The 24314-nt window shown below is 39.4% G+C and overlaps 1 protein-coding gene across 12 annotated transcripts in view; it reads right to left on the bottom strand.

Moving 5' to 3' along the window:
- TENM1 (teneurin transmembrane protein 1) overlaps window positions 1-24314 on the bottom strand; it is a 410060-nt gene that overhangs the window by 199225 nt on the left and 186521 nt on the right. For 6 of the 12 annotated variants that reach the window (XM_080991224.1, XM_080991234.1, XM_080991231.1 and 3 more), the window contains exons 4-5: window positions 14515-14755; window positions 2587-2679 (exon numbers count right to left, since the gene is read on the bottom strand). In XM_080991224.1, coding sequence (XP_080847350.1) covers window positions 2587-2679; window positions 14515-14755 — 334 coding nt within the window. Of the gene's footprint in view, window positions 1-2586; window positions 2680-6976; window positions 7076-14514; window positions 14756-24314 lie in introns of those variants that run through there. The other 6 variants (XM_080991232.1, XM_080991233.1, XM_080991225.1 and 3 more) reach the window with 3 other exon arrangements.

The following is a 24314-nucleotide window of genomic DNA, read 5'->3' as shown; positions in this document are numbered from 1 at the left end:
AGGAGTCTGTCCATAAACTGTTATTTACAACAGTCTTGCTATTAAAGTTTTCTTCAGCTTATCTGTTTATGATTTAGTGAAGTTTGCCAAAGCATTTGCTTTCTGGAGTTAGCCTGTTTATTCAGCTGCTTCGGCTACCAATAAAAATCAAAAAATCACTATACACATGTATATAGATAATCATAAGAGACTATATAGTGCTATCTCCTGGGGCTAAGAGCATTAACCAAATTATATTACTATTTGATGAGCAGCAGATTAAAATGAAAAACTGTAACCAAAACATTTGAATATGCAATGGTGCCCAAAGCTTCCTGGCATATTTGTGTGTATCTCCTGATTTGGACAACATATTACACATTTTAATAACTAACTAATAAAATAACTCAGTAATTGGCTAAAAACAAGGCAGTGAACGGACTGGTTTTAGGCTGACTTGACAGCCCAAATGAGTTAATGTTGACAAAGTACAATGCACTTTCTAAGTAAGAAGGGTTGATATTACCCTTCATTCTGCATATATTTATCTTTCTTTCATGTGGTGCCAGATTTGACATGTGGTGATGATGTGCCTATATTAATAAAGGAAATATTAAATGGGGGTCAGTGTGTGATGCATCTGTTGGAGGTCAGCAACTTTTCTATGCCCATGAGCATTTGGAGTCTTAAGTGAGTCTTATGAGTATCACTAGCTCTAGGCACTTCAGAAAAATAAACACTGAAAGCCACAGAAAGCTGAAAGAGGAAGTGGGGAAGAGAGACACTTTTGCAGGTTCCTTCTTCAGCTCAATTTATTTTTCGGGGGGGGGGGGAGAATGTATTTACCTACCTCATTGCCAAATGAGATAAAGGTGGGAGGTTCAAAGGTTTCATGAGCATAAGACAATGGCCTCAAGGGTACCAGTGCTCAGTGCTACACTGGTGACCAGTGATCTAGGTGCATCCGTGTTTGGTTGGAGACCATGAGTTCCTACTTCAGGTGTTTAGATTTGGGGGACAGGGGTGAATGGCGTTAATATTGCAAAAGATTCATTTATCCATATTTTTATCAATTGGTTCATAAGGCCAGGATAAGATAAAGATACGGCTGGGGCAGGAAAAAACTGACATAGACATTGCATCAAATTTGTTTTCTGTTTTTCTTGAACATGGTAACTAATCTGTGGGCCTCTAGTCTAGCCCCCTGCAGGAATCTCAGCTAAAGCATCCATCACAGATGACCATCCAACCTCTCCTTAAAAACTTCCAAAAGAGTCCATCACCTCTCAGTGGAGTCCCTTCCACTGTCCAACATGCCAAGCCAAACCATGGGAGTTCACATGATCATGCTAAGCACTGAGGCTTATGAAAGTTGGGAGTCTAACAACATCTGGGGGCCATATGTTCCATGTTCCTGAGTTAATGTGACAAGTCATGTTTTTTAGAATGTGGCACCAAGACAGTGGCTGCAGTTCATCAGATCATCACATCTTACATTGGAGCTTCCCTTATTCCCTTATTACTCAATGGAATAGGGGAAAGAACCATCATATAGCTTAGGGCCGCTGTAACAGTAAATGAGAAACATGTATTTGTAAGTTGCATTATTGTCCAATATTCCCAGATTGCACATCTAGATCTAGACCACCTTGCTGGTTTTTCAGAGCCCTTACACTTCCAAAATTAGTCTATGTGTATTGGGCACATACAATCCAGAATTCTAGCCTAGAATAATCTTGAATACAGTTTGGGGTTCTTAACATAGTCCTATTGGTTTGTAAAAAATAATTATCTAAGGGATACAAAGATGTTGATGGACAGATTTATGTTGGCTTCAGGGTTGGATAAAGAAAATTCTTAAGCATTGTGGCTCATTTACCTAAGATTTCCATCCCTACTGTTCAGGAATGGATGGGAGTGTCAACTTCAGTTTGTCATTTTTCCAGTGTTCACTTCAATTTGTTGCATTTCCATATCAGTTTCAGATTATTATTAAAGTTCTCATGAAAATTCATCGGCATTTAAGTGTGTATTTTTTATAAGCAACTGTTTCTAACAGCATGCATTTTTGTAAGTTAATCTTTACTAATATATGCATTTTTACAGACACTTTTGCTTATTATATGCATTTCTGTGTATCTTTTTTTCTGTATATCTTTGTGAAGCAGTTGGAGAACTGCTTCACAAAATTTGATGAAGTGAAAATTTTGAAGGATAATTAAGGATACTTTTTACAAACAACTGTTTCTAATATAATGCATTTTTGTAGGTTAATTTTTACTAATATAAGTATTTTGAAGGATAATTAAGCTTTAGTTTGCATGTTGTTTCAAGAAGTGCAAATTATGTAGTTTCCATTTTAAAATGCAAAGCAAACATCTTTCCCCTCCCCTATAATAGTTGAAAGTTGTTTACAAAATCACACAAAGTAGTAAGTGAGACCATGTGGTGAACCTTATCCCCAAACATGTTGCTATCAAACTGTACATCTTTCCTTTCTGATTTGAATGCTCTTTCCTTTATCTTGTGGGCAGAAGTCCTAGGCCCTTTATGTATAAAGTAGCAAAATGCTATATAGGGAAGGCTTTTGCAAAAAGAGGGTCTTACATTTCACTTGGCACGAGGGAAGAGACATGGTCCTCCTGATTTCTGGTGGAAGGCAATTCCACAGCCGAGGGCCAGCAAATCCCCCACTGACTTCTGTGGGATCAGGATCAGGACCACAATGTGGAATAAGGAAAAAGGATATAATAAATTCTTGTTGGTCTTTTTTTCCCATTCACATTAATCTTTTCTATTAAAAAATGCTTTAACAGTTTCTGGATAGAAAATGGCAAAACGGTTTTAATTCCCCATTTTCCTTTTAAACAGAAAGCCTATTGGCTTGTTGAACATTAACATGAATGGCTTGACATGCACAACACAGATTACTTTCTGCGATGCACAGCTCAGAGAGATCATTAGAGTACAAAAGAGGCAACAAAATGGTAAACTCAAATCTGTTATTAAGGCTATCACAATAAATAGCTTGCAATAATTATGTTGATTCATTGCTGAATGGTAGTTCAAACACAAAAAAGAATAGTACTAAAATGACTTGAGAAAGCATGTCGATCTAGAATTAATTTTGATGGATATCTGTTAAAATATAAATTGTCAATGTGCAGTTAAGAAATTAAATATGTATGATTTCATATGTATTCTTTTTTAAGGAACTCTAAGATGACTATGAAACTGCATCTCCTAATTACTGGAAATAACCTATTAGAGAGCTCCTGGTTTATTATAGTGCAAATATTCTATTGTAAAGAAAATGTAAGCTATTCTCAAAATTTCTTAAACATATTGGTGTTGTAAGTTCTTTTGCTAGACCAGCCATGGCAAATGAAAGATGTTAGGGCTTATCCACACTTCCTCTTGTCCTGCTGCTTTTCCCAGAGGAAAACCACTCTTTAGCACGCAATCAGAGCAAATGGCAAGAGCGGGTTTTCCCTGGGAAGTAGTGGGGCAAGGGGAAAGCCGCTTGGACCTGTACCTAGAAAGCATGGGTCCAGCAAAAGAATTGCTCAGATCCATGCTTTCTAGGCACAGGACAAGTGGAAGTGTAGACAAGCCCTTGAAGCCCACCCATGCCAGGCAAAGATGACAACAGAATCCAGAAAAAGAGAAATAACATATTGTCACACGTACAAACCTTTTAACAGAACATAATTGGCATAAAATCTCCATTAGGGAACAAGTACCAGGTCAAAATATTGGTCTGTCTGATTCAGTATTGTCCACATGGACCAGCAGCAACTTTCCAGGACTTTCACACAAGGGATATTCCCAACCTAACCTAGAGATTTCAGGGATTGAACCTGGGGTCTTCTGCATTCAAAGCACTCTACCACTGAGCTAAAGCCCTTCACACAGATATCTGCCAACAAAATCTCATGCAACTGATTAATTTCTAACAGCAGCCTAAAACATAGAACTGATCTGGTCCCATTGGTTCTCATGAACATGCCTTTCTGACTAAACAGAAATTCTGAAATCTACACATATAGCGACAAGCCTGTGGTTTAATAGCACAGTGAAATGGTGCTTCCATTTTTATTCCGTTTAAGCCTGATAACAGCCCTGTTTACTGGGAAGGTAGTGGCTTTGCTTCTAGACATGCCTTTGTGCTGGATTACAACAAGGCGGAAACACATATAAAATCACCCAATGCATCTAAAAAAATGTCAGGACACTTTTTATAACCTCCCACCCAAAAAAGAAAGGTAAAGTGGATTATTGATGCATAAGAAACACACAAAGTTACAAATGGACACTTTCATAGTATTGGCTAGCAGCATTAAAACAATGACAGTGTGGTGAAATGAGCAAAGATGCAGTGTGGTGTAGCAGTTAGAGTGTCAGACTATGTTCTTAGAGACAAGGGTTCAAATACCCCCTCTTCCATAAAGCTCAGTGTGTATACACACAACGAGCCAAACCCGGAAGTGACCTGGAAAAATCATAAGCACATCACTGAAACATCACTAAAAGGGTGGAATAGGGGGCAGAATGGGGGCGGAGTGGAGCAGGGTGTTTGCAGCTTTTTTCAATGGGTTTCAGTTATATGTGATTTCACCAATGTACATGGTGCCTCGGATTATAACCCCCACGTGAATGGGGCCTGCCTGTATATGTGATAAATAACTGAAGAAATAAATTTATGTGAAGTGACTGACAAATACATATAACTTTTACTTCATCCTGTTTTGTAGTCAAGACACTTGAATCTTTTTTTATATATATAAAAAACCCACCACCATTTGGCAGTGAAAAACCAGTAGAGGGGCTGTCAAACTGCGTTTCTATTCCTCAATGTGCCTTTTCAAAATGTGATGTGCCACAAGTGAGGTAAGAATTATTATTTAATTAGACAGAAAATGGCATGTATAAGAGGCATGCCAGAAAAACAGATATCAAGCCAAAAGGATTTGAAAAATGAAACAGCATTGCATTATTGTTTTTTGGGTTGTTGTTTCACTGTAATAAAGAAGATAAAAAAGAACACTGGAGAAATGACTCATTAACCAAGTGTCACGTTGGTCTGATAAGTGTCTTCGAATCTTCCGGTTCAGGAAATATTTTCAAGTCTTCTGACTTATGCAGTTGTGTAGGTTGTGACATTTTCTACAGAGAGTAAGATGTACCCCCCCACTCCACTCCACAGGTGGAGAGCCTGTGGCCCTCCAAATTCCATTGGACTCCAGCTCCCATCAGTCAGCATAGCCACTGGCCCAGGACTTAGAGTCCAACAATATCAGGAAGACTGCAAGTTCCCCATCACCAACCGGGGTACATATAATCCTTCAACAAGCTAAACATGCTTCAGGTGTTTTGAATTACAACTTTCAAAAGCCCCATCAAACACAGACAAATGTCAAGAATGATGGTAGTTGTAGTCCACACCACCTGGAGGCACCAGGTTCACGCATATGAACTTGAATGATCTTGAGTGCTTTTCGCATTATCAAAGACAATCCTGGGCACCAAGACAGACAACAAAACTCAAAAGTTGCATTGATGAAGTTTTATTGTATGTTGGATTTGAATGCTGCTATTCTGCTCTGCTGTTTTCCTAAGTGTGATTGTACATAATTTTATATAATTATATTAATTCATGTTGGACGTCACCCTAATAGCTTTGCTGAAGGGCAGCCTACTGAAATAAGAAAACTTTTTTTAAAAAAATCAACAGTCCAAAAAGGTGCTGCTCAAGACACTAAACAATAAAAGGAACTGCACACCCACAAAAAATGGTCTGTTGGGGAGCAGACCACATCACTATAATGATTAAGCATGGAAGCAAAATCACACACACAAAATCATCACACAAATGGAAAACCACATAGACAGAAAACCTATTCGCCTCCCCCCAAAATTCTATAAATACTGGAAGAATGCCAAACAAATCCAAGACACTTAAATCACATGATTCCACTCACACAGAAACAATGAGATGGTGTCTACATTGTGGTGGTGGCTGAATACATACAAGATTACACCTTTGTACTTCATATTAATTAAATGCTCCCCCTCCCCTGTTCTGTAGTCACAGTCATTAATGCCAGTTAGCATCCCCACTTCACCAATAAAGCCTGAGGAAAATCCATAGTTTAACTGCTCTAATTATAGGTACAGCAGGTTAATTAAGAAAGAAGGAAGTATACTCTGTGCATGTGAAAAAAATAATCAGAATCCCCCATTGGTAAGGATAGCAGCACCCTGGCAAAAATATGAGAAATCCACTCTACAGCAATTTGGAGCACGACTGTCCGTGTGGCTGTCTCTGTTTTGTGGAACATCATCCATGTTGAGATACAGCAGGCGCCCACAATTCATACTTTCAGAAACAAATGAAGCTATTTTGTTCTGAAAAGTGTTACCAACTGGATGGTTTTCTAAAGGTCTCAGCCTTGGATGTTTATTTGTAAAAAATAAATTGAGTTGTTGGTGTTGTAGTTGTTGTTGTTCGTATTATTTTACAACCAATTTTAGTTCATTTTATTGCATGATTCCTAATCATATGAAGACGTGTGTGAAAGGCATTCCAGTAACAAGAACAGCAGACGAAGGAATAACAAGGACTATAGCTGACAGATGTGATCCAGAATCCCCTTGGCCTACTATGCCAGATGGATCTCCATAAAGGCATGGGGCTTATTATAATTCTCAATGGAGAAAGCCTTGTTATGTGTTAGAATTTAGAGGAGCCTGTGGGAGGCAGGGGGAACCCAACCTAGCTAGGATGGGCCCAGCTTATCTAGCTGTTATCTTGGGGGTCTCAGTACTCAGTCTTTTACTTATGATAGTTCCTTACTATTTAAGTTTTTTTAGTTGTGTTAGCATAACAGAAAACAATGGAAGTATTCCACTCCATGTGGAGAAAACTTCCTTCTCCGACTTTGCCTGTGGCAGCTCATCTGAAATGGTGTGGAAACAAAGTGATACAGCTGGCCACCTGAAACTGATAGTGTTGAACTGTTAGCCAACATCTAGCCAGTAGCTTGAGGCACTCCTTCCCAGGGGCATAGTCATGAAGAGTTTTAAGTATGGAGGAGGGACCTCAGGCCCAAACTCCCTCTGTGAGTCTCCTAGTCTCCATCTTGCTCTTAGGCCTCTTCCTAGGCCGCAACTGATTTTAAGAACAGTTTCAGGTTAAGGGGACTTCCGGGTTAGCGCCTCCGGCAATGGCGGATTTCCTCTGACCAGGAGGAATCCGCTTTGTGAGAATTAGGGTCTGGACCGCCGCCGCGAGGCGGAGACCCATTAAAAACCACAGGCGAGAGAAGCCTGTGGACGTGGGATTCGGCTGGCACCTTTTGCGCCTCCCCTACTCGCGGGGAAACCCGGTTTCGGGGATCCGGAGCAACGTGGGGTGAATGGCGCGGTGCTTTGAATCGACTGCTTTTTTCACGGAGTGAAGCCGCATTGCTGTTGCCGGAGAGCGCTGACTTTTTCCTGTGGACAATTGGATTTTAAACAACTGCCCGTGAGTAGAACGGAAAATTGGATTAAGAAACTTTTTAATTTGGCACCGAAGCGGGAAGGTCTAAACAGGAAGTCCGCCTTCCACTTTTGTAAATAGATTGAAGCAAAGACATTGCAAACTAGAGTCTGGAAAGTCGTTTGTAAAGGACTAAATTTCCATCAGTTAAAATCACTAAACCCCCCTTGGAAGCAGGAGAAGAGGGGGGAACCTTTTTAGACTGTTTAAACCTGCAGAAGAGAGAGTAAAGAAAGATAAATTTCCACCGTCTTGATCCTGGGAGCGGGGTGTCAGAGACAGACACTTTGGGGAAGTTCATTGACTGTGGACAAACGTTTTTGACAGATAGTTAAAAAAGAGAAACATATTGATTCCAATGTTCCCTTTTGCTCTTAAAAGGAACAAAATATCTGGAAAACGAAAGGAACTTTGTCGCTAGATCTGCTTTTAAAAAGACGGATACAAATAGAAATTGTTTCCTCTAGAGGGAGCTTGTGAAACTGTTGCTGGAGTCGATCTGGGGAATTCTACAGCTGTAGAGATAAAAGATCGTGGGAATTAGACACCGACCTTGAACAAGAATGTGCCCAGAAGAAGCTTTAGTGCTTGCTTTTTGCAAGACAAGTGCTTTACTGGAACAGCTACATGAGAAGATGGATTTGATGACTGTTGCAGTTGGAAATTTTGGACAAACAGTGAATACTTATATAGAAACCACTCAGGAATCAATCCAGGAATGTGCTTTGACAGAGCAAGTGGTGAAGAAGATAAAGGAGGAGGTAGTTGCTGAACCTAAAGTACCAGAAATGGAGAGAGCTGCGGCCTTGCAGGAACGTAAGTTGCTGTCTTTGACGACCGAACCTGGAGAAAGTCAGATTTGGAGAGATGGAGTACTGTTTGGTCGGGAGATGGGAAGTTGGATAGATTCCCCTATGCAGGGATGTTTTGACTTTTCGGATCTGGCTTTGGGTCAGGGGGAGTTCGGAGTTGTGGGGGCCTTTAATCTTGGAGGGACTTTGAAACATGCCTTTAAATATCTTTTGGATTTCAGTGTTGACTATGGAGAATGGGCTGACTTGTCGAGAAGGGATAAAGATATTGTCAAGTTGAAGTCTCTCTGAGAGAAAGGAAGGAAATTAAGAATAAGATCAGCAGAAGATAAAGTAAAGTGCAGGTATAAACATGAAGAAGTCCTGCAGAAGGGACATGGAAAAGACTTAAGAGCCTCGGATAGAAGGTCACCAGGTTGATGGACTAGATGGATGGAACAGAAAGGACTGACAAAACCTGAGACCAGGAAGAAGAGACGACGGATGAAGATTGGAAGAAAGTTTTAAAAATTCATTTAGAAAATCATTGTAAAATTAATGAGTATTAGAAAAACGTTGGAATGAAACTATTTGGCTTTAGTAGAAATGTTAAAAAGAATTATGTATAAATATGTTTTGTTAAAAAAATTAGGTATAAATAAGATTTAAGTTTTAAGCTTTAGGGTTTTTTATGGTAAGATAAGGTTAAAATAGTTTAAGGTAATTTAATGACAGAATATTGTGAAAGATGGAAAGGATTTGCTGAGATAATTAATAACTAGAATACAAAAAAGGGAGGTGTGAGGAGGTCGATGAAACAAGGTAATGAAAGATAAGGATTTGGGAATATTGGATTTGCTTTTAAATTTTTTGTTTATTTTTGTTTTTTTGATTCTGATGTATTGTGTGTGTGTGTGTGTTTTTTTTTGACTTTTGTTTTTATTGACTTATATTGTTTAATCTCTTTTCTTGTATACCTTTTTTCCTTTTCTTTTTTCTTGCTTTTTCCTTTTTCTCTCTGTAATTTTAAATTCTCAATAATTATCTTTCTTTTTTTAAAAAAAAAGAACAGTTTCAGGTTAAGAACAGACCTCAAGAACGAATTAAGTTCTTAACCCGAGGTACCACTGTAATTGGTTGAAAAGTTCCTGTTCATTAAGTCTTGCTCAGTTAGAGAACAATTATATGTATATCTACTCAGAAAAAAGGCCCATTCCGTTCAAAGGGCTTACTCCCTGCTAAGTACATTTAAGACTGCAGCCTTAATCGTGACACAAATACAATGTAGGAGACAATAAACTTGTAGACTTGAAAATTGCTGCCAAGCGTCTGTTGTGAGACAGGTGAGGTAGCAAATATATCTTTGAGAGAAAGAAATGTTTATTTTGAGAGGCAGCAATATTAGAAGGCTTGCATTGGAGACTTGCATTAGTAATAAAAACAAAAACAAAATTGTCACTGGGGTGTGGACAAAGTAGAATATTTCCCTTCCCCAAATCCCAGCACAAACAAAAATGAAAGCCTTCCCTGCACAAAGCACATGTCAGGTAGAAGAGTGCACTCTTTCTCCTGGGATACTAGTTTTCTGTGTGGATGGATATTTTTAGATGGAAGAACATTTAAATTGTTGAAGTCCAAGAAAAGGACTGCTGCTTGACAGCGCTGTAAAGCTGACCTTGGGATGGGTTGCAGCCTAATTAGGATGGCAAGATGAAAAAGGGACAGGGCTCCTGTACCTTTAATAGCAAGCTATACCTGATGAAATTCCAGTTCTATAAAACCCTTAAAGGTGTAGAAGCCATGTTCCCTTTTCATCTGACCACCATAGGCCTGACCTGCTGTCTGTTTACTCAGAGGCAACTCCTACTGAGTTGTGAACAGGCTTAAACTGCCTGCCCCATTCCACTCCATTTATTTGTCTACTCAAACTTTTTGGTCTAATTTTGTAGTAAGAAGTAACTCTTGCCATCTTCACTAGGAATTGTGCCCTTGTAAAAAAGTTTAGGACTGCAACCTTACACTGCAGCCTTAGCTGCATAAAAGGAAGAATTTCATCAAGTGTTGTTTCCCATGCTACATCAGTAATTAAGGCTGCAATCCTAACCTCATTTACCTAGGAATTAAATTTGACTGACATCTGAATTGACACGGTTAGGATTCTGATGTAATGCACCTATGGCTTATTCCCAAGTAAATTCACATAGGATTATAGCCTCAAATATTTTAACAAACTATTTGGGTGTAGGTTAATTGAATAGGAACTGATTTACAGTGATATGGATTTGTGGTGAAAATTAATTAAAACATTTTTATTTGAGGTGATTTGGAAATGGAATTAATTGGCTTGCCTTTTTGAAATTTACATGTTTGTAATTATTTCTAAATTTGAATATATACTTATAAATTAGCATGTTGCATTTTTAATGAAAATTGTGTTCTCATTTATCTTCTTTTTCAGCGGTGCATGTCCCCTTTTTCCAGGGATGCATAAGTGGCAACGCTGTTTCTTAAATAAACTTTTCTACTCCTGCGACTTTCTGGATCATGACTTGAAAGTACATTATTCTATAACATGTTATATAACCTGCTTTCGCTTCTCAGTCCTGGCTGAGCTACAGAAATACTCTGTATTCAATAAACAAAGCAAAACAAAGATAACCAGAGTGTGTATTTAAGCGACTTAAACAAACTTGAAATGCACAGAGAACAGTAAAGCATGCTCTGTTGAGTCGTTGAAGTTTTAAGGATCCTATAAAAACAATAAGCACATGGAGCTATGGCTGTCAAAGATAATAACAGTACATGACCCTGTAAATCATCAGTCCCGAACAATTAGAACAAAGTGTCCATAAAAGCTGAGAATCATAATTATTTTTAGTGAGAGAAAAGGGAACAAGCCATGGGTTGGCAACATGTGAGAGTGCTTTATCATGATGGAGAGGGAGACATAATAAATTCATCTAAGGTGAAAATAAGAAATTGCCTCTAAAAGGGGCCTCTTAACCTTTTTAATGTTATCCTAGCTCTGCTATCTTTCCCCACAAATTGCTGCCTCTCTTTCACCACTCTGAAAGCACTAGTTTTTAATAATAGGGTGCTGTTAGATTGTGCATGTAAACTAGGAATTTACCCTACTTTAAACTAGAGGTTACAATCCTAGACCCATTTTGGCTGGAAGAGTGGTATGATACTGCATTAAATGTATAGCGCAGATGGGGTCTGAGCGAAATTATGTGTAACTGAAAAAGCTTTGTAACTTTCCTTTGTCCACCCCCCCCCCCATAATTCAGTTATTTTTCTGCATCTATTCTTAGATGGGGCACACAAATAAAGCAGGATAGCCACTTTTACTCCGGCTGTTCCTGACTAAAAACATCCCTGTACAGAGTCAGATGCAGACTTTGGCTTCTCTGCTTGTCCTGGCCAGCAAAGAACTCCAAAAACTCTCTGGGAACTACAGTTCTCCTCTGCCCTTGAGTGCCTTCTTGCTCAGCAGTTCACCCCTAGTTCTGCTAAGTTCTTACAGTGGTGATTCACTGTTGGTTCCTTCTCAGTTTAGAAGAATATCACAGGACAAGCCCCAACGCTTTCTTCACGGCCTACAGGTTCCTTCCCCTTCCTTCAGGTAAATGGTGAGAGTAGCACTCATCCAAGAAAGGAACACGAGCAAACCCCAAACTATTTCCATCGGGGAACAACTTTGTTGAGGCCTTATTTATTTATTTATTTATTTATTTATTTTAGCATTTCTGCACTGATGCTGCAGTAGTCTGAAAGGTTAGCAAAACTAAATTGCCAATACAGTGGTACCTCGGGTTAAGTACTTAATTCGTTCCGGAGGTCCGTACTTAACCTGAAACTGTTCTTAACCTGAAGCACCACTTTAGCTAATGAGGTCTCTCGCTGCTGCCGCACCACCGGAGAAAAATTTCTGTTCTCATCCTGAAGCAAAGTTCTTAACCTGAAGCAATATTTCTGGGGTAACAGAGTCTGTAACCTGAAGCATATGTTACCTGAAGCGTATGTAACCCGAGGTACCACTGTACAACCTAACAACACAGAACATAATCAATACAATATTTACTGCATTTGCCTTAATATACATAAAGGCAGAATATCCTCTTTTGAATGCAACCTTTTGAAATTGGGTGCACCTCCAACATAATGAATTCAAAAGAAGATATTTGCCTTTATGTGGTAATTTGAGTGCATGTTGTCCCTGACATTGCCTGTAAGTGCGTAATAAAAATATACTCATACTAAGGCATCTAATCCCTTCACCCATTTTTCAAGCTGCACACTACCAGCTTTCCAACTACTTCCCCTCCCTTCAAAGCCACAAGAACAAAAAATGCATTGGGCATGGTGGGAAATTAAGAAAGTGGCTAGACTCATTTTGCCTGTGGCCATTGCAGCCTAGTAAGGCCACTAACAGAGGAAATGACACATCAGAGGACACTTTGCCCAGCTCACCCCCCCCCCCAAACCCCACAATCCTGCAGCTGGTCCTGCTTAGATTGTAAGCACTTCAGAATAGGAACATGACCTTGGTCCAACCACTGTGCCTCAGCCTAACCTACCTAAGAGAGCTTTTTCCTGGACAAAAAGCAAAGGGGGAGAACTATGCATGAACTCCTTGCAAGATACATCTACAGTATATATTTACATATCATGTACAGATAGGGCTGTTGATAATGATGACTGCGACAACGGTTTGATTTTCTTGTTAGAATCCTCAGAACTGAAGCATGAGGTAGAAATATAGGAAATAGGAATAAATATAACCATTTGTAGGAAGAATTGTCCAGTCCTGAAAGCTGTTACAAACCGCTGTGGTTTTAAGAATTAGAATGAGATTTTGAAGGATATAAGCACTCAACATGTGCATTCTGAATTATCTCTGGTTATTATAGGGAGAGATGAATTAATGCCTCTAAATCTACTTTGAGATTACAAATGTTCCAAATAAAATAAAATAAAAGAATCGGCTTAAACCTATTAGATAGATTTCAGTATTATTATACAAGAAAGATTTAGCACAGTGATACATCTGCCATCAAAATGCGTCTGGTTTGATTTTAAAAGAATTTTGTTCCCTTTCATGTAACTTTGAGAAAAGCGGGCGGGGGGGGGGGGAAGCAATCCACTGGTGTTTCCTCTTCTGCCATCAGATCATTTACTGGAAATAAACTGAGAAATAAGGCAGTTTTCTCTACAGCGGTGAAGAAGAAATGCCATATATAAAGTAGCCCCAGGCTACAGTGTTGTTTAAGCAGAGTCTGCACTGCCGTTCTTTGGAATAATACAATAGGTCATTTAGGGTAACTGTTATGGACAAATAACTGGTATCCACCAATATACCACTTTTCTCTGTAGTGTTCATAGTTCATTGGCTGACCCAGGACCAGTTACCCCACAGAGTTGTAGTGGTGAAGACAAAGAGGCGGGGGCAGAAACAGAGCTACAACTCTGTATGCTGCCTTAATCTCCTGGAAGAAAAGGTCTTACGGGAAAGAATGATTTTCCAGTGCATGAATTTCCGTTCCTTCTTCTCTTTGTCATTGCCAGAAGATGAGATTAAACACTTCTCTCTGTGTTTTTAAGCATCCCTGTGACATCTTAACTCAAATAACTGTGGTTGGTTTAAACTATGGTTTGATAACAAGCTAGGATCTAAAACCATGGTTTGATCCTGGATTCTTCTCAGTAACAACCTAACTCAGTTCCCAGAGTTTGGGCATCATAGGAAACTATGGTTTGTCAAAAAGTGACACTGGAAGCTTTGAAGCTTTTCCTCTGGCATGCAAAAAAGCGGGAGGGGATGCAAGAGCCTAAGGCTTATGTGGGTTCATTCATGATGCATTTCTCATTAAACCCAAATTGGGTGATGACTAGATGACAAAAAAATTACACGTCAGTATATAAGAAAACCTACATTTAATACCTGACCCCCAATTATTAAGCTACTTTTTCTTTGCTTTATTTATTTAGTACATTTACATCCTGTTCCATTACTTTTATTCAATAATGTTTGATTTATTTTTAGCATTTGTAACAAATATTTGATATTCTTTCCTGCAAACTGCTTAGAGTTCTTTTCTGATTAAATGGCATATAAATCCTGTTAAATTAATAAATAAATAGTTTCACAAACACTTTATTTTTAGGTCATAGATATGTGCATTGTAGGTTTGTACCTACCTGGTTTCTAGTGGTATATTACTATTCAGGACCCAACTGTTATGGAGATGCACTGCATCCTGTGTACTGGTTGGAGGGGGCGGAGCAGCTGGGCTAGGTTGGCTGCGGGTCGTCATTGATCTTCCCTGGAAAGAGTCAGCTGTTGAAAGCGGCTTCCTGCTGCAGGTACATGTGTGGGGCGGTGGTGGAGGTGGCGGCAGTGGTCTGAACGTGAACTGGTTTCGTGGGCTTCCTGGCATTTCTAAATGTGGAGAGACATCAAGGGGAGGGGGGAGACAGAGAAACAAGAGAGCCGGGTATTATTTTGAGCAACAACAGAAGAATAAAGAGTTACATGCCTAATAGGATTACAGCATTTGTCATAGAGAACGTTGCGATCAATCTGTCTTGGAAATGTAATTTTAACTTATGAGTTCACGAAATGCATGCATACAAAATGGAGAACATCCACTGATTTGAATCTGTATGAAATGCAGTCAATATAAAAGTTAGTGAAGTGACTTATGCAATTTCTCCTAGGCTTTCTATTTGGTTTTTTTTTTTTTGGGGGGGGGGGTGTTTTTTAATAAAGACAAAAGAGTCATAGGCTGAGAGTGTGTTACAGCTCAGATGCCACGTGATTTCATCAACTGCATTTCAGAACATAGCGATGAAAGGAACTGTAATGTTTTAGAAATAAACGTCTTTCATGCAAAATCGAAACAGGAGAAACCATCCAATTCATCTATCACATTCATATAATATAAACCATGGGTAGGCAAACTAAGGCCTGAGGGCCGGATCTGTCCCAATCGCCTTCTAAATCCGGCCCGTGGACGGTCCGGGAATTAGCTTGTTTTTACATGAGTAGAATGTGTGCTTTTATTTAAAATGCATCTCTGGGTTATTTGTGGGGCCTGCCTGGTGTTTTTACATGAGTAGAATGTGTGCTTTTATTTAAAATGCATCTCTGGTTTCTTTGTGGGGCAAAGGAATTCGTTCATTTCCCTCCAAGAAATATAGTCCAGCCCCGCACAAGGTCTGAGGGACAGTGGACCGGCCCCCTGCTGAAAAAGTTTGCTGACCCCTGAATTATAAATTCTTTCAGTAACTAGTAGTCTGTTCAATGGAATAAGGTCATAAACACTTCTGAAATTGTGTTAGTTCAACTGTGGTGTCTAGCAAACACGCCTGCAAAAGAATCAATGGCTAAGAGAAAGGGATTGAGAAGGATATTTGCTGAAAAGAAAGTGAGTAACAAGGTAAGAGTTTCTTGTGCTAAACTACTATGAATGGATTTCTGTTAAATAATACATATATTTAATATTAGCAAAGCTCAGTAATTAGTTTAACATGAAGCATCCACAGCTACCTCAAAAGAAGTGTTGTTTTTATTTTTTATCATTATTCAGTTCATTTCTATACCGCTTTATATTTTTAAGAAAAAAAATCTCAAAATGGTTTACAACCTACATTAAAACATCAAAGCAAGCAAGAACAAAGCATTACAGAAGAAAGTCAAACTTAAAATATACATTCAAGGCAACTAACAGAAAATTTAAATCTTATCTCAAAGATTTCAAAACAAAACATTACAAAGGAGGTCAACTACAAAATCTATACAACATTTCAAAAGGAGACATTACTAAAGGAAGTCAAATATAAAATGCACATTTAAAACAGCATAATTAGCAAGGGACTAAAATATTCACAAGCGCAGAACATATCAGCTGCTGTTGCTGCCAATCCTGCCAATGGTGGTTCATGGCGGGCAGCAGCTATGGAAGCTCAGGCTCAATGACCTGGGTCTGCAATAAGGGACACCCAGTATGGATCTCTGGCCTCTTCAACAACCTCAGCTTCTGTAGCTGGAGTCAATCATTGTCCCCACTCCCAGGCCAGGTGGGGAAAGGTCTGTGAAGTCTTCAAAGACTCACAGCCAAGAAAATAAAAAAAATATTTAAGATACAAGTCTGAAAATCAAGGTGGGAGTTCACAAACTGATCTGTCTAAGAAGACTCCTAGAATGCTTCATGGGTCCCCCACTTGCTACCAAGTGTGGCTTTCCTCAGTTTATCAGCTCTTTTCCATTTATATTTTGTGATACCAAAAGCTAAATGAAACAGGGCAAGGCAAGACTAGTTAGTGCATAGCCCCAAGAAGTTGCTCAGAAGGAATGTGGTCCTCTGGTTGGGAAAGAGATGCTGTTCCTTAAATCTCTAAATTGGCTTTCTGAATCAAGCACAAATTCTTTGCACTTACCCTCAAAGTCTTCTATGGCCACTTCTCCCTTATGTCTCTGTTGATACATCCTGATACACCACTACCTGTGATCTGTGCTTCTACTTTTCCAACATCCATCCTTAATCATCCAAAGCTCTTCTGATCCCTGAAATTACTCCACCTTCTCTCGCCTGCTGGTCAGCTTGCTTGGAACTGCCTCCCAGAAGACTTATGTGATTCCACCTCTTTATTTTTTCTAAATTCCCCCCTAAGCAGAAATACCCTTTCAGTGAAGTTTTTGGCACAATACCTTTGGCACTAAAACCGAGGCCCCATCTGCACTATACATTTAAAGTAGCACCATACCACTTTAATAATAAGTGCTGAGAGTTGTTGAGACACTTGTATCCCCCACAGAGAGCAACATTTCCCAGAGTATCCTGGGAAGAGAGGTTAATTCTTAAACTAATCTGAGAACTGTAGCTCTCTGAGGGGAGTGACTAATTGTCATTGCAAGAATCACAGCCAAAATGTCATTGATGACTTGCAAGGCAAATATCAATACCATCAAATCCAATTATTTATTATCATTGATGTGCAACATAAATAGATGCAGCATGCTTTAATTCTGTTTTACTGTCATGTACGGAGATGGTGTCAATCCAAAATATGCAAGCAAGATCCATCCAACTTTCACGACCAATCTATGGCAGGATTAAAGCAATACATTATTGCCATATGACAATTAGGAAGTAACTCTTTTTCTTCCCAATTTGATGTTCAGTTTCATTTTCACCCATCTCAATTACGTATCAAAAGCATTAGGTGGAGAAATAGGGAATGGGTACAGCTCAGAAGAAAACTCTTTTGCTAAGTTAAAACCACTCATCCATCTAATTTGGAAATAGGGGTTATGATATATTGGAGAGAAAGGTCATATTTTAGCTGTACAACATAGAAGGATGAATCCCTGGTTCCTCCAGGTAGGGTTAGGAAACACAGCTATTTGAGACCCTGCTACACTATTGACATTTCAGCTACAATCCTGAGTCTGTGGTTTTAAACTCTGGTTATGTTTTGCTCCCTTACTCACCAGATTGCTAATTCAACTCTGATTAGAGGACCCAATTAACACTGGCGCATTGACTAGAAATTGACTAAGAAAACATGAAGGTTGATTGGATGCCCAAATTAAGAACATACAAAATCTTGAATACCAACTGTTATGTACTGAAGTTCTCACTCTGGGCCAGCAGGGGGATAGTGTAGTTATGCAAATAAGGGATCGAAAGTGACGTTCAGTGATTGGATAGCTTTAGAAAATTGTTACAGTTACATTGTACTGGAGCTCTATATAAGCAGGTTGACTGAACCCTTTAGTTCAGTTCTGTCCTGGCCTGTGAATAAACAAGAGCTGTTTGAAGAATCGCTGTGTCGTCTGATATGTTCACCCACAACTTAACACCAACAAACACTTTCTGCATGGGAAAAGGGCCATTATATTCACTCTCCTATCCTATCACTCCCAAGCTCATCTATGTGAATCTTTCAGAATGTGAAGTAAGGAATTTTACAGATGTCATTAAATATATATAGTTCTCTATGGTTAAAAAAAAAAGACAAAAAGAAGAGGCTCTAATTAAAACATGTCTTAAAGATAAAAAGCCCTCAAAAGAATCAAAGTGGATATACTGTGAGCATCTCTGTAAGTGCATTCACCACATTCAAATTTTCAAATAAAATAAAATAGCTAGATTTATCTCCAGTGATTATGCTGGAGTAGTATACATTACAATATACTATGGTTTACCGTGACAAAAATAAGGATAGACCCTCCCATTCCCATTCTTCCTCTGGTTTGAATGTGAGAAAATTAACCACATTTTAAAGCTACAGAGAAACCCCTAAAAATGGTTAATCTTAACTATGTTTGGTTGACACCAAAGATGGAAGTAAAAACTTCCAAATTCTTCCTTGCAGGATATGATTGTGGGAGTAAGGAAGGAGTACATGAATCTTACAAATGTACTTAGAGGAAACTAGGCTTGTTGCCATCACAATAATCTATGGCTTAGTGCAATGTCCAAATACAGGCATGATTTAGAACAGAGATGGGAGACTTGTGGCCCTCCAGATATTGTTGGACTCCCAACGCCCATTAGCCTCAGACAGCACAGCCAAGGGTCAGAGATGATGGGAGTTGTAGCCCAATATCATCTGGAGTGCTAGAGGTTCCCCATCCCTTAAGCACATTACTTTCTCTCAGCTATATTTAATAAGAGTCCTTTTCCCACACATATATTCCTAACCATGTCAGTCAAAATAAAAATAGTAGTCTCAAGGTTAAATGCTGTTTTTGTTGGTTTTTACTGGCAAATGGACTCAGATTAATTCCATCTCAGATAAATTGGGAGGCGAGACATCTCAACTTCTCACCCTAAATTAATTAGTATGGGCTTTCAAAACATAAGCAGATATTTGATGGGAGGGAAAGTAATATAAAAATGAAGTTTTCAATGCTACAGAAAGTTTTGTCTTTTCAATTATCTATTAAAGATGGGTTTTTTCGTTGTTTTTTTTTTTAAAGACAACTACACAAGTGTGAAATGCAATTTGATTCTTGTTGTAAAAGCTTAATAAAATACTATGGCCATTCCCTAGCCACTGCTAATTGCAATTACGTAACAATTTCAAACGCTGTCCATGAACTGATTCCTGCCTTGCCTTAACTGCTTTGAGTTTGCACAACCGAATTCTGGACTTGACCTTTGTTGACATTGCTTGACTGGATTACACTGGATTTGAGGCTGCCTGTGTTGACCTGCCCTGAATAGCCTAGGCCTAACTATGCCTACTTCTCTTGTTAGCCTTAGATGTTTGCTGAACATAACGAAGCCCAATGTTATGGCAATCTGCATACCCACCAATATTTTCCAGGGATAATACTACAATACCCCTGTTTTCAACACCTTGGACCACTGCTTGGGCCTCCACCAACACGATGCAAAAATTGTGAGTCTGGAAGAGCTTCTTACTAGAGCAGTTGGAGAAAGAAGCTCAATCAAGAACCACGTGTTTGAAAATACTACGCACTGCATCTAATTCAATATCATACAAAATTGTCGCAGTTAGAAATACATAAAGGAATTTCCCAGGGAAACATACTTTTGTCATATAAAGCCAGCCAAGAAAATATTTCTAACGAGTGCACATCTATTAAAAAGAATTCTCAAGGTGCTGTAATTATTATTCATTTCTAGAATTGTTTCACCATGAAGCTTTACGATTCTATGGGGATTTAATGTTTATGTATTGCGATGGTTGCGTTGACTATTAAAAAGCAATTTGGCTGACATTTTAGGTCTTTTGTTGCCAGTTTTAATTGGATTGTTCATCAAGCGTCAACTCCCCCGTTAACTGCAAAAACTACAGGCCAACATCAGTTTATAGTAATGTCTGTTTAATGATTTTATCTTGTCGGAATGCCAACTTCAAAGTAATATATTTATGCTTTGTTTCATATGAAGATCTATAATTAGATAATTGAAGACCAAATGCAATCATATAGTCAGAAGGGACCAAAGAGGTCCTTAGGTCCAACTCCCCACCCACAACTTAGTGCAGGTTCTACAATGCAAGATGCATCTGCAGCATCTGTTACGGCACTCCAGCTTCACCCTGGGCCATGCACCAGGTTGGGAAGGGAGATATGGCCAAAACAAATTTTCCCATTTGCCTGCCCACCCTTCCTGTTAGATCTCTTACTGCCACCAGGTAAAAGTGTTTGTTTTTCTACCAACCAGCCTTTCACCAACCAGTCTAGATTAAAGGTTTACAAAGCGTGTTCTCCTTCATGGAGAGCACGTGTTGCGGTGGGGGCCACCAGGACACTCCAAAGTTGGGGGCGGGCTAATTGTTCCTTGGCCACTGATGCGATTGGGGCTTCCCTTGTTGTTGGGAAGAAGTTAATGTTGCCATTTGTTGATTGACAGCCAGAAATGCTAAAACTCCTTGCACAAGGCTAGGGCTTCCTCTTTTCGACCATGCATCGGATTGCCTGTCCCCCCCTCCCTAGAATTAGGGTTGTTTGCTTTGACCTTGCTATGCCTGTCATGGGGTCGTCTGCTCTTGGGGCAGGGGCCTGGTAGGAATTTTGTCCATCTGGCTGATTGGCTGGGGCCATTTGGTTTTTGCCTACTGCGTAGCAAATCGTCACAACTTGTAAGGTTGCGGTTAGGCATTGGTTTATGGTTTGGTTGGTTGAGGGGAAGTGGTTGAGTGCCTGCCCTTGGTAGGTTGAGTGCCTGCCCCTCTAATGCTGCTGCTGCAAGGGATTCCGTTAAAGGAATTGGGGGCTAACTATTGCTTGTCCACTCTGTCAAGGGGGCTCGGGCCATAGCAATGAGCTCCTGGTTGCATTTGGGGTGAGGGCAGGTTCCCTGCTCCGCGTAACCCCCAAGTGTATTCCCCCATTCTGACTTTCGCATCGTGCGGAATGTCAGTCTGTCCCCCATGGTGGGGGCAGATAGTCACAACCAATGCCTAAGCAACCACTCACAAATTTGTATTTCAATAAAGTTGTGGCCAAAATTATGCCAAAAATCTTAAACAAAAAAATTCTGTGTGATGTGTGAGTTATTGGGGTGGACCTGGGGACCTCGACACGCAACAAAAAAATAGTTGAGTTTTAGGGAAAGGGTTTAAGCATAAGAATAGCTGCATGCACACAAAGGCAATCCTCTGAATGGAGCAAAAGAACAGTAAAATAAAAGTAAGTTAAACACAAAGCTTTCCCTCTCTAGACACAATCCCAAAAGGTAATGATTCCACATCAGACTTGCCATATCTTACACCCTCTAACTCAGTACATGAGATCACACCTTCATCTGCTCATCTTCTGGTTCCCTAAAATACCCTCTGGTGTGTGCAAGTCCACAAATGCAAGGAAGGTAGAAGGTCTTATTTTTCTGTTCTTCAGTAACAGACATTGCCTGCCTGCAACCTGAACTTTTCTCAATGGATTTTACTTGCTTCTAATTTGATGTGTGGACCTCTAATGTTTAACAAGTTAACCCCATAATCCCCAAATAAATCTATGAGCAAGATTTACTGATAACAATCCATGTCCCTCACAGCATTCCAGGCAGATAGCTACTACTTAAATACATCCAGTGAGGCAGCCTCTTCCACTGTCAAACCACAACTGAACTTACTTCTTATTTTTAATAGAATCTGCCTCCCTGGAATTTCTGCCCATTGGTTCTAGCCTTCCTCTTTCGAACAGCAGAGAACAAGATTGCTTCATTTTCTGCATGGGAGCCATCCAGCTATTTGAAGACCATTCCCATCAGGGCCCATGAGGAGCAGCCACCTCAGGCGGTGGGAGCAGGAGGTGGCGCCCCGTGGGCATCCCAACACCTCTGGCACTGGCGGAGAAGTGGCACTGATTTCCAGTGGGCAAGGGCATTGCCTCTTCAGCTTCCTAGGTAAGGGCGGTACAGTGCAAATTCGCATTTCACCTCAGGTGGGACACTCCATGCCTGATTCCCATGCCTTTCCCTAACCTTTTATCCACACCCAGATCATTCAAATATTCCCCACAGGACTTGGCTTGAAGACCTCTCACCCTAGTGATTCCTCTTCTTGTCTTGTATTTGTCAGACTTCCAAAGCCATATATTCAGAGCTATCTCAAGTTAATAATTATGTGTGGTGATAACTGCAACAGTGATGTTGCTTTTTAAATTTAGAAGCTGAAGCAATACCTCTTAGGAGGTGTGGTGCATTATTATAAAGATGGTGATACTTCTATCGAACAAGACCAGGCAGAAAGAACAAGAGCTGTCTGGAAACCAAAGAACTCTCTTTCCATGGAGACCTATCAAAATCCTTACTTCTTTCAGACATGCTATAAAGATGACATTCAGATTGAAGTTTAGCAAGCTGGGTTACTGTAAAATATCAGGCTTTTAGTATGTTTTACTTTCTTTAAATCTATCTTTTTCCTGTATTTCTTTTTAAAATGGTAATCCTTTGAATCTGTATTCTACTTTTAAAAAAATCTATTTTTAATAATCCAAAATATGCAGATAACTTTGCCTTGCCATTAACTTTATCCAACATCCAATATGCATATATAAGGTACTAACCATTTAAATTTGTATAACCTTTGTATCCTAATCTGGACTAGCACCTAAAGCAGTGCTAACCCTCACAGTCAAACACACAGTCTTATGGCACATGCAACAACCTGTTTATTGAGCAGTAATCCTGATTTGGTTGCACAAAGCTTTTGTGGATGTTACGACAACACTGTCTTTATTGAGCATCCAACCTGATTTGCTTGTGTGGTGTTTATACATCTTCCTATTAAATATTCATTCACCCCACTTTTCAGAGTATTTCCCTGTTACTTTCCTAACTGCAAAAAGTCAGGTGGTTTTTTAAAGTGGTCTTGTTGTGCTAGACTAACAGAGCGCTTTAATAAAATTTAATTGTACAAACCTAAAGTTCTGGTAAAATGCTGACAATCGAGAGGTACCCTTAGACATTGGAGAATTGCCACAGCAGTGCAAATGAGGTCAGGATGCATCCATTTCTTTCCCTTAAGTGGAGAGCCAGAGTTCCAGCTGTCCCTTGTCACATATCTTGGCTTTTAGTCTCTTTAAAGATCCATTGAGCCAGTTATACTTTATGAATTATTTTTATGTGACATGCTGTTTCAGAATATAACGTGAAAGTGTCTTGAAAGAACTAAGTAATTGAAAATTGATAAAACTTCTAAGATGAAAGCTTTCCCTGTGTTATTCATCAGGAAATCAATTTTAATGACTTTCATCTCTCCCTATAAACCACATCTCCAAGATGTCCCGTTCTTCACCTGATGCTACAGTCTAGTCATTTAGGAAATATCAACTGGGTAAGTATTTTGTTTTGTTCTATAGAAGATTTCTACTTAATAGATCACTATCACAGTGCAGCATAAATACAAACAGACATTGTCTTCACTAGTGATTTTTCTCCCGTTAGCAAAAAGACAAACAACTTGTTTTTACAGCACAGTGCATAGTTCTTTTTTAAAGCTTCAATTATATTATCTTTTCATATGAATTATAAATCTACAAAGCTGCTATACATGGAACACGCTTGGAAGAGAATACATGCAAACAGATGATTTTTTTTGTCCAATCAGTAAGAGGGTTGGGACAAAGAGTAAATAGCTTCCATATAGCTCCGTTGGTTAGAGAATGCTGATAACACCAACGTAGCAGGTTCAATCCCCTTATGGGATGGTTACATATTCTTGCATTGCAGGGGGTTGGACTAAATGACCCTCAGGGTCCCTTCCAGCTGTATGATTCTATAAAGTAGCATGGCTATTTTTATTTTTTAAAACTCATATATATCTACATAATTATTTAAGCAGTTCCTTCTGTGGTATGCATCAACAAAATAAATGGAGTACAGTGTGTTTGCCGACAACCCAGACAGTTCTACAAGAATGGTTTTAGGCATGAATAACTGTCAGAGCCCAGCAAGGTCAGAGGCAATGAAATAGTCCACAAAAGCTGGTCGCCAGGTTCTGGAGAGGGCAAACAA

The sequence above is a fragment of the Podarcis pityusensis genome (genome assembly GCF_964106645.2).
Source record: "Podarcis pityusensis genome assembly, chromosome: Z".
NCBI classification, from domain to species: Eukaryota; Metazoa; Chordata; class Lepidosauria; order Squamata; family Lacertidae; genus Podarcis; species Podarcis pityusensis.
Note: the sequence above shows the minus strand (reverse complement) of the source record. Positions and strands in the feature narration are given on the sequence as shown.